At 40.8% G+C, this 11234-nt stretch overlaps 1 protein-coding gene across 1 annotated transcript; it reads left to right on the plus strand.

Annotated features, from left to right (window-relative positions):
- Positions 1-367: 367 nt before the first annotated feature.
- On the plus strand, positions 368-10837 carry LOC124288534 (demethylmenaquinone methyltransferase-like). The gene is made up of 5 exons (XM_046725058.1): positions 368-990; positions 1204-1335; positions 3727-3865; positions 9610-9702; positions 10250-10837. Exons 1-5 carry the CDS (start codon positions 823-825, stop codon positions 10456-10458), a joined length of 741 nt encoding a protein of 246 aa, XP_046581014.1. The 5' UTR covers positions 368-822; the 3' UTR covers positions 10459-10837.
- Positions 10838-11234: the final 397 nt, after the last annotated feature.

The following is an 11234-nucleotide window of genomic DNA, read 5'->3' on the forward strand; positions in this document are numbered from 1 at the left end:
CTGTTCTGGATTAAAGCAGCCAGTAAGATAAATGTCACGCAAATATAAAAATAGTTTGAACGCTTCATTCCATAAAACAAACATGCAAAAAGTCTGTTGGCATGAAAAACCCTGGGAAATATAAGTTCAAAAAGGCAATTGCATCTAATGCGTCAAATTTGAAAACGATCCTCTGTATGCCTGCCAAAATACCCTTTGTAATAATCCTGATATAAAATACTTTTTGTACAAGAGTCAATTGTACATCGTTTGAGCTGCAAAAGCATAGTTTTTCAGATATCTTCTGGTGGGAGAGAACTGGCTATTTTATTATTGCATCATCAGATCATTGATACAGCTGAAACTACATGTATGTTTTGCCAATTCGAGCAGAAAATTCAATTCACATGCAGATTGGAACAGATCAGCAAGAAGGACGTCATCAAAGTATATATTGTCACTGACGGGGTCTATACACAGAGCAGGTACCCCGTCAGTAGCAATATATACCTTGATGCTACTTTTGCGTTGACAGTCTATGTGACAACGTCAAGGAACAAAAAGCGCCATCATTTTACCCCAAATCTTTGAGAAATAATGTCATACACTTGCTTCCAAGATTACAATAATGTATCAGAAGGGAAAGTGCTTTTGAACATTGAAGATTTATTGTGAATATGGAAAGCCTTTTGTCACGAATATCTTCTCCAACATAAAATATGTTATATCTAATGTAAAATGAACTTGTGAAATATCCTTTCTGTTGTCGATTAAAACATCAATTATGGTAATTTTCCACATAATAATTAAACAAGAGAACACATTTGATTCCAATTTTTGAGCATGGTAAAATGCATGTTAACACAAATTTGGCGACAGAAATATTATGCTCTTTACAAGGATATGGCCGGACGTCACACACAGGCACGGTTTAACTTCATCCTCAGGAAAAAATTGACGCCTCGTGATATCGCAGACATGTTCAACGATTTTGCTGAAGACTATGAACAGGTAACATAAAGTAGTAACATAAATCCGTCGTTTAGTTTCAATGTTCAATGCTTAAAGTTTTTTAAGGATTACATCCCGAGGCCCAAGGATTTTACTCAGGGCATATGGATAACATTTCAAAATTTGTCCAAAATGAAGAACATAAAGTTGTCTCTATCTCTATCTTTCTTTGTACTTTGTGCTGACATGGTGCAAATCCAGTTCTGCCTGTAGGTGTATTTCAACATCGGTTGGAGACCTTATGAAGTTGTCGGAGACTTCATGGCTAAAATCATTCCAGAGGAAAATAGATCTAAACTGAAAGTCTTGGACGTTGGAGCTGGCACAGGTCTTCTCGGAAATAAGGTAACTAATAGCTCAAAGACCTTTTCACATCTATGGGAAATCTCTTCTAAAAGCAGAATCGATTGTACAATTCTGACTACATCATGAGCATATGTTTATGCATTACTACCAATTGCCACCACTGCCCAACAGGTGGCACTCATCAAAATCAAATACATGTCAGTTGTTCAAAATAAGGTCAAAATAAGGAATTGCCTTTTGTCACTGATGCGTCAAATTTGAAAAAAATCACCAACATGTCTACAATAAACTGTTTTAAAATTTTACTGAAATCTTTGACTGTGACCTTGACTGTAACAACTTCTAAGCAAGTATCATATATGACTCTCTTTGAAATCTTGATTAAAAAGAACATGCTCGGTTGTACAAAAAAGGTTGAGAAATGTAAACAGCAAAGGCTGGACGATATTTAAGGAAAGTTTCAATTAAGTTCAGTTTGCGATTTATAGCCTACAGTATCCTTACTGATACGACAGCTTCTAATACCACTAAAATATTGTAGATTTGTACTTTCCGAATCTTGAAAACATTTTATAATATATATTTACTGAATATTTTACTCTAGAGAATGAAAACATCACATTTTCTTCTCAAATGTTTTGCATGTCGTAAAAGTGGTGTTGACAGGGTTGACAACTTGTTATAGGTTATTTTTGACATTCTTTGGTTATGGATGGGACATCTCTTCAGACCGATATTGAGAGACAGTCACAAATCTGCCTCAACAAAATTTATAGTTGGTGTCTTAAAAACGAGTTTAAGTTTTCTAAATCCAAAACCAATTGTAAACATTTCTGGAGAAAAAAACAAACCTCATAAAGACCCTGAATTAAATCTTTAAATGGAAACACCCATCAAAATTGTGAAGGAAGCTAAGTTCCTTGGTCTCATCTTTGACTCGCATTTAACCTTTCTGCCACATATTAAATCCCTAAAAGCCAAATGCCTCAAGACGCTCGATTTGTTAAAAGTCGTTTCAAATCAAAGTGGGCAGGGGACCAAACTACCCTCCTACACTTATAGAGATAACTGTCCGATCGATACTTGATTATGGCTCCATCGTATATGGTGGGGCCTGTAAAAGCAACCTCAAACTACTTGATACTGTCTACCACCAAGGTCTTTACGTTGAGGCTTCGCCGTATTAAATTATCTTTACAATATATCACAAAGCTACAGTCAAATGAATTCGATCCTGCACACAGTTGTGTTTTTAATCCTCTTTATGAGGATCTATATAATAAAAAGTCCTGACTTGTTCCACCTCTTGGGATAAGAATTAAACCATTCATTTCTGATGCAGGCACTTAACTGGAAAAGATATCTCCTTCCCGTCTTCTTTCTTCTCCTCCTTGGCAATTGATGATGTCACAAGTTGACCTAACACTAACAACATTTAAAAAGTCAGAAACAAATGAATTACAATATTAACAAGAATTTATACAATTACAAAATATATATAATACATACAAATCTTTATTTCCAAGGATGGTGGAGCAGTTGCTTGTGCCACTGTCATTGGATCCAGAACTGTATCTTCCAGGTTACCAGGCGACAGCTCTATTTTCACAGCCGAGGCTAACGCCATATTAACAGCTCTTAGATATATTAATAAACACCGTAACTATAAACAATGCGTAATATTTTCAGACTCGCTTTCTTCCCCTCAGGCTATTAAGAATTTGTCTTCTTAACATCCATTTTTAATTGCAACAACTGAATTGTATAATGATCTGGCTACTGGCCAATGCGACATCGTCCTCTTGGTTACCCAGCCACATTGGAATTTCTGGTAACACGATGGCCGATTTTTGCTGCTAAAGCAGCACTCAACAAATCTGTGGCACCAATACTTATTCCATACTCTGATTATCCCCCGCAACGCATTTTGCGGGGGTATTAAAATGGTCTCCGTCTGTGTGTGCGTGCGTCCGTGCACATTTGTCTTTTCCGGAGCAGAACTTTAAAACCGTTCAATATTTCTTCACCAAACTTGGCACATAGATAGATCTGGTGGTGTACTGGTGCCTTTTGGTAGTTTTGGATTTCTGAATAAAATATATTTGCATTTCCATGCCAACAAGTTTGACTTAGACTGAAACTGGTGGTAGTGCTCCTTTCTGGAGCAGAACTTTTAAAACCTTTCAATACTCTCCTTCCACTTTTCTATATACACGCCAAAACATTTGACATAATCTTAACTCGTAGACATATTCATGAAGAGTATTTTGCCCTTGCGGGGGATATTGATGACTTTGTCTTCTTGTTATAAAGCAATCATCAGATCTTATATCCGTGATCTGATGCAGAAGAAGTGGGACACCCACTCAATGACTCACCCTTCAGACCGAAAATACTTGTAACTGAGCATTTGTACTTAATACTTTTCAGCTAAAGAATCATGGATTCACACACGTCGATGGTTTGGATCCAGCAAAGAATATGCTGAATGTAGCCAAAAGGCGCAACATCTACCAAAGATACATCTGTGCATTCATTAACAAAGACAGAAACAATGCCATAGAAACGGGTGAGAAACACAAAGTAAATGCTTAGTGTGGTCATTTGCATTGGGTCGACATAACTGATATCAAAACCACTCAAATAGAAATATGTCTGAGATTTATTATTAAAATATTTATCAGATGTTATATGATAAAATCATGATTTTCATCAACGTGAATTGTGCTCGGTTTTTAGGTGAAATGTGCATGGCGTCATGGGCTATTTATTTCTAATGAACGTTGTTAGCCATGCTGGTTGTATCTGTCAGTGTTACAATTGGTCTCATGGGTTTCACCAAAGTAGTAAACGGATGACTCCAAGATCACCTTGGGCATTCCTCAAATATCAAGCTGAAAGACCGCTAAGGGATAAATATTTCACCACTGTTTCATTTTCATTTAATTATTGGTTTTTAAACAAAATTGATTTAATTGATGAATTTTGATTACGATATTCTGTAGATAGATGTATTTTAATGATTGGTAATTTAGATTAGTAACTTAGATTGTTAGTGGCTGTACCCTCAATGGGGGTTAAAGTATTATAAAATTATTGTCCACCTGAGAGGGTACGTAAGTCCCGAAACATTTAAAGTAAATTTCAACTTACCAGATTTTTTTTAAAGTAGTATTTTTGTGATTTTAATTTATGGCTACATTCGACTACAATCGCTAGCGGCTGAAGGGATGATATATATCCAGCTAGGGTTCATGCAGGTAGCAAAAGTACTGTCAATCCCAATGCTAGCATGGCGATCTTCAGTTGTTTGCGGTCAATAGCCTATTTGTAAATTCTATTGACCAAAAGTAGGTTTCTACTTTTAAAGATAATAATATTATAGATTATATAGATGATGCCCATTACCTACCCACACACAATTATCTGAGTAGTACAGGGGGGGTTCTGCCGCAGATGCGGCTTAGAGGCTTATTTGTGGGAATTAAGCCTTACAGCCCCCATTAAAAACATCCTTCGATGTGCAAAAAAAGAGATAGAAAGGTTAAAAAGTAGCAAAACGTCCCCGGCAGCCACACTTCCCCAAGGGTGAAATCGAAAGATTGATGGTTGCACATTTTTCTCCCAAGGGGAATTGCGTCGGCTGCCTTTCTCTCGCCGTGAGAGTGCCCCGCTCAGCTAGGCCCTTTTGACTGCCCCAACTGATGTGATCCTGATTCCTTACCGAAACACCACAACCATCACCACTGAAAGTTGCAAGGAATCCACTGAGGCAACGGCGGAATACTAACTGATAATGCATAGCTGCGCCACTATCCATTATAAGCCCGCACCACTCAACCAATTGCGCTACCAGGGACTTGATAGCTAAATTTCGGTTTAACGGGTCTATCCTGAGATTGCATCATCCTCTTAAACCGGGCTCCGTCTATAGTAGCGCACAGGATGTCTGAAACCAGTTTTATGATGTCATTCCACTTCCGCTTCAAACATTAAAAATGAGATCGCTCACTTCGAACACGTTTGGTGGCTTTTCACCTCGCATTGAGGTTTTTCTGTATGTAAATCGATGTTTTCCAGGCCAACGGATGTTTACTCCCGTTATAATTTCAACTTCTCGGTCGGGTGATGCTTCCCCGAGAAAGACTTCGATATAAAGCATAGAATTGTTTGGAATCCTTTTGTGAAATCGGTCATGTCTTCGAATTCAAGCACCAACTTACAAAACTCGTAGTTCGACTATCCCGCCGACTCGCTAGCAAATGACCCGCTTTATTCGGGATGAGGCTCATGATCACACTCCTTCGTTGCGAGGGGACGTAAGCCGCGATGAGAATCCCCTTATTGAGGACTTTCGGTAGATAATTATCCCTCGGCTCTACAAACACGTAGGGAAAAACGAGGGTGATATCGAGTAGCCAGTCGATTTGTGAGGAGATCAACGTCCATTGGTTATCATCGGTTAGGACGAACTGGTACAACATGTTTTTTAAGAGACCTCGGGCCTCGACATTGTCTAAATCGCCTAGATTGCCATCGAATGCTGGGACCATCACCCATTTGTTATTGTCGTTGAGGACGAGATTGTACTGGGTGTTTTTCAAGAGCCCTCCGGTTATGACATCGTCTTAATCTCCTAGGTTACCACCACCACCACTGCATCCCCTCGCCTGTAAGTGTTGCTTCTTAATTCTAAACCGTATATTTTGCCTTCGACCCCAGGTTCGTCGAAGCCGCACGTGTGAAAGGACGTTGGCCTTGAATATTATCGGTCGTGCTTACCCGGTCGAGATGAACGAACACCTCGTGATAGACCACGAGGCTTGGTAATTTCGAACCTGTGACGGTGTCTCAGGGTTGTACGTTGTTCGACGGCAACCCGAGAGTTCTCGCCAAGGGCCTACCGAATCGGATGGGATTTTCCCCATTCGTGAACGTCAGCGTGCCATTCGACTCGTTGAGTTTGAGGCTGGCTCCAATCGGTTTCAAAATGTCATAGTTGAGCATACACACCCTATAATGACCGTCGGACAACTCGTGGCGATTTTCATCGATGAATAGCTTGTTGTTCCCTTGATGTTGACTGATGTTCGTCCATCTTGGGTAGTAGGTGAGATCGCATAGCATGACTTCGAGGTCCCCCGACGTGTTATCGATCGCGTGCAGCAGTAAAAGGGGCTCGCCGTTCGTGATTCCCGGGAGCGTGATGTACATGTTACACATATACGAGAGACTGTGGTATACTTTCAATATGTCTACACCCAAGTACCAGGCTGGAGTGATTTGTCCTAAAAGCAATACGAAGGTCACCACTACCGATCTCACGCACATGAAGATCGTGGTGGATGCAATGGAGGGTTCCCACTTTCGAGCTCGATTTATCAATGTTTTTCAAAGTATAGGCTGACGATCACGAACGTCAAGGCAGTCCACGCATGGTTTAACAACCCGATGCCGTTCTGGCAGAATCAACTCAATTTTGCCGCGTGGTGCGCAACAACGGGGTGTGGCGTGACCTTGAACGATACTTGTTGCGATGAACTGAGTCGGTCCGTGTTTTATTTTCACGTGTAGAACCAGATCAGGCGCATCCTGAAAGAGATCATCGCCCCGATTCCGCAGGACAAGGCATGGGATGCATTGAACAATCCATACGATCGGCTTACGAACGGATTTGTGGCGATTTCGAAATCGATCCGAACACAGATTGGTGTATACCGGTAGGAGTGAACCACGGTTTGGGTATTCCATACAGCGATGGACTTCCCGTGAAAGAAGCCAGCACTACTTTGTTGAAGAAAGTAATGAATGGAGAGATGATGGCATGAACTTTACAGGTCAAGGTAGAATTCCTTTCACCATCCAAAAAGTCGAGCAGCCCCAATACGTTGAAGACGATTGGAAAATATATATGCTGGACACGTCGAAAGGGTTAACTCGCGTGGGCACCGTACGGTTGAACGATTCGATTCGAACGTACGTGTGGACGCGGCTTGGCGCGCAGTCGCAAACGCGTTCTGGCATCGTGGGTCAAGGAACGCCTTACGACGCCCAGAAACAGTTCATGTCGAACGTCGAGGATGCCAATCGTCCAGACCATGAACGCGTTGAGAAGCGACAAACACAACATCTACCGCATCACTCTCAACAAGATCTCGCTGTCGCCCCTGGATAGCAAACGATGGATTGCAAACGATGGCATCCACACTTATAGCTATGGGTACCAACAGTAGGCCTCGACGCGTTGGGAGTTTCCGAGACCCCCAATAAAGGAAACTCCACTCGCTGCATCGAGACAATTGAATAAACGATAGAGTGTATACATCATGGAGAAGGTTTACTATAGCCCTCGGGGTTACTGGAAAGGTATGAGCGCCATCCCGAAGCTAGCCAAAGCCGCTCGCGTCTCCGAGGATACCGCCAAAGCTTGGCTTAAAAACAAGCCATCTGGCAAGTGTACCTGCCGGCTCCCCAATATATCCCTAGACGAAAGTTTGACATTTCCATGTTGCCAGTCGCTACAAGGAAGCAGAGGCGTTAACGACCAAAGATTCGAGTCAAGTCGCTAAGGCCTTAGAACGTATCTACAAATGCAGTCGCTTGACCTGGCCAACCGAATTACAAGTCGATCCCCGACGCGAGTTCATTGGAGCTGTTGCAGCTGTTATCGAAGCATAAAGTCCAGGTGAGATGAGGCATGGCCGGAGCTCACCGAAGCCAAGCCATCGCCAAAAGATTTAGCAGGACTTTAGCCGAGCGACTTCAGTATGCCCAAGAGATGGTCAACCCAGAAAAACGATCGACGGAATGGGTGGTACACATACCACGAGAAGTCACTCGACTCCTCTATAAAAGACCTGTTGAAGCCATTCGAATGAAATCCATGATGACTAAATCGGCTGCGCCATCGCGTCAGGGCCAAGAGAAAAAACTACCAGACCGGGTCATAGTGAGGTATCTGTACCAGCCCAGTGAACTCAAAGGAGGTGATAAATGTCGTGCCACAGACCCCGCATGGTCAATGAAAACGTACCGCATCGACCGAGTGGACATCAAAGACGACGAACCGAATCTGTATTACTTGCAAGACGGACCAGGTAGGGGATTCGTCCCAGAGGAATTGATGATCGTCCCTCACGACACGGTATTGCCCCCTTCTTATTAAAGATTCGTCTTATGTTTATCATTAACAACATGTGGAGATTGATCGAGAAACGGTTCTTCAGACGCGTCGGGGTGGACGTCTATGGCCTCGATATTTACGCCGCCCTGCGTTGAGTCATAAGTCAAGGGAAATTCACCAGCCTGTACGATAGTTTAGGTCTCGTGGGCACCAAACAGTTACAACGTCTCATGGATACATTAGTCGATTTTAGCCTCGAGACCCGAGATCCCACCGCCCCGTACTCTACCTACTCTGTAGACCACTTGGAGTTTACAGAATTTATGGCAGACTGGTCTAGGATTAGACCTAGAAATTTTACTGCATCTGATTGCGGTAATTTAATATAAAGATGTACGTTTCGTTTTCTTCGGTGTTGTGCTTTGAATACTACAGTTGTTGTTTTAGTGCTAGAAAGTTGGAACCCAGATTGGTTGGTCCAGTTTTTAATATGCTTAAGTGCAGCTTGAATTTGTTTTTGTGCTTTGTGTATATTTGACAATGCTAAATAATAATGTTGCTTTTAAGTATCGAACTGAGAAAGGGACTCGGTAAGAAGAACGTGTGGTGAAATAGTCAAACGAAATTATATAAACAGTTAAATCGGTAAACCACAGTCATAACACATAAAAAGCTCGCGCCTGTGATATATCAACAAAACATTAGAAAAATAGCTCACATCAAAGCACACCACCAGCGAAGGTTTTCCGTCTTGAAATATCGAACGCCTCACTGGTTGACACATAGCTGATTACATCTAGATCCTTAACAAGGTTCTTTTATGTAGCGAGCGGATTATTTACTATTTGTTGTTTGTGTACACAACCAAGATTAGACTACTCCTGCTCACAATCTTATAATCCGGACATCGCGCTTCAAGCTGCGTGAACCTATTCACTGCACATGCGCTATGAGCTCAGCGCAGCAGAGCTGTTGAAACCACTTTTTACCCCAGTTGGGGCAAATTTTATTGAATCATTTGAACTCCGATTTGGCGGGGTTTTTTCATCGCGTTATTTTTCAACTTTATATGTTGAATTCACATATTTGATCATTTGTTACTGTAAGTCCATGCCGAAAGGTATCAGAATCTGCAAAGTTGTGTTTTGCGTTGCATGTGACCTTTAAATATTGTGCTTATATGTTTTTAGATTACTATGACTACATTGTGGCATCAGGTGCTTTTAATGAAGGTCTGATTCCCTGTGGCGCCTTCCAGGAAATGATTCGGATCGTTAAACCAGGTGACTATCTTGGTTGAAATTGGTCTTTACACGTGTTATCTTGTGTGTGTGTTTTTCTGCTGTATGATTTTGGTAAGCAACTCTGCTTGTAATCGTCGCTAGACCACATAACTTTACAAGTAATGATGTATATTTAATACTTTGAATTTTGTCAGAATATGTGTTTGTCAATCTGTAAAACTCGAGGAAAAACATAATAGTTTTCCCATGATATTTTCTGGAACAAATAAAATCCCAATGAATGCACCATTGGCTTTCAATCTTGAGGAAATTTCATGAAACCTCAAATATTTTTAATGTTCGATCCTTTTCCATCTTTGCCATCCCATGCTTATCGTGATAGGCAACTATCGGGATATGGTGTTCAGAATTGCTTGACTTGGCTAATGTATGTCATTATGTCCCAGTTGCATAGATCGATGCTTATGATGTCAGTCACTGGATTGTTTACATTCCGCCGTCATGAAGCTGGAATAATGTTGGAGAGGCCTTAGACAACAAACACACATACGCCAACTAAATAACTCAACAAGTTAATATTCCCCAGGTGGTCGAATCACTTTCACGGTTCCAACCAAATACATCAACATCTCAGACAACTTACGGGATCAGTTACTTCCCCTTATAGACCAGCTGGCACAAGAGGGCGTGTGGGAGGTCACTTCCGTTGCACTGGAAGATGGAGAACTTTCTTCCACAGACGGTCCGGGCACTTTGTTTAGTTTGAAGGTTTTTGTGTCCGAAAAGACGTTTTAAGAATCTAGAAAAGTCAGTTCCTTATTACGTACTATCTTTTGTTAGCCTTTTCATTTGTCAAGTAAATATAAGCGATGCCCATGTTTCAAATATGTATGCATCACTGATGACACATTTCCAAAAGTAGAAGTTAAATTAAACATGTAAATCCCACTCTATTCATTCTAAACTTGTGGATGTTGCGTCAATGGCCATTATTTTGTTCGGGAATCCATGGACTCACAGACTAAACGAAAGTTCTTGATTGGTGTAATGGTTTTTGGTCGCACTGACCAGAAACGTTTTGTGGTGATTATTTCAGATCGATACCAACTTGTTTCCCTCTAAAAACTAAAGCTTAAAAACTGGAAATGTGTTTCCCCAAACAAGATACAAACAAAATAGAGGATAGATTCATGCAAACACACACAACATAAATTACTCACTCACTCATGATAATCCTGACAGTAGATTTCCAGCTACAACAATATGATATCGATATGAGATTAGCTTATGAATAATTGAATCTGCAGTTGAACATTTTCAGAATGTTAACAATATGCATTATAAATCCAGCATTGCAACTGAGACTTTTTGTCTTGTTCCATTATATATGATATATCTTATGATATGAAAAGGCAATATGGCCAGTTGATCCATTCAGTTTTATAAAATTAATACAGTATTCCAGTAAATGATTCAGCGTTCTCAAGAGCCTCCTTCCAGAATCTTGAACTGGTAATGGACATGAACATAGTAGTTGCTATAATGAATGTGCCCTTTTTAAATCATCTCAG

Source organism: Haliotis rubra, unplaced genomic scaffold (genome assembly GCF_003918875.1).
Source record: "Haliotis rubra isolate DU_JTF1 unplaced genomic scaffold, ASM391887v1 Scf42, whole genome shotgun sequence".
In the NCBI taxonomy this organism is placed as follows: Eukaryota; Metazoa; Mollusca; class Gastropoda; order Lepetellida; family Haliotidae; genus Haliotis; species Haliotis rubra.

Coding starts and splice junctions, on each gene's coding strand:
- LOC124288534 (XM_046725058.1), top strand. CDS start 823: ATGGTAAAATGCATGTTAACACAAATTTGGCGACAGAAATATTATGCT. Junction 1,336..3,726: donor CAGGTCTTCTCGGAAATAAG/GTAACTAATAGC, acceptor AATACTTTTCAG/CTAAAGAATCATGGATTCAC. Junction 3,866..9,609: donor AAACAATGCCATAGAAACGG/GTGAGAAACACA, acceptor ATATGTTTTTAG/ATTACTATGACTACATTGTG.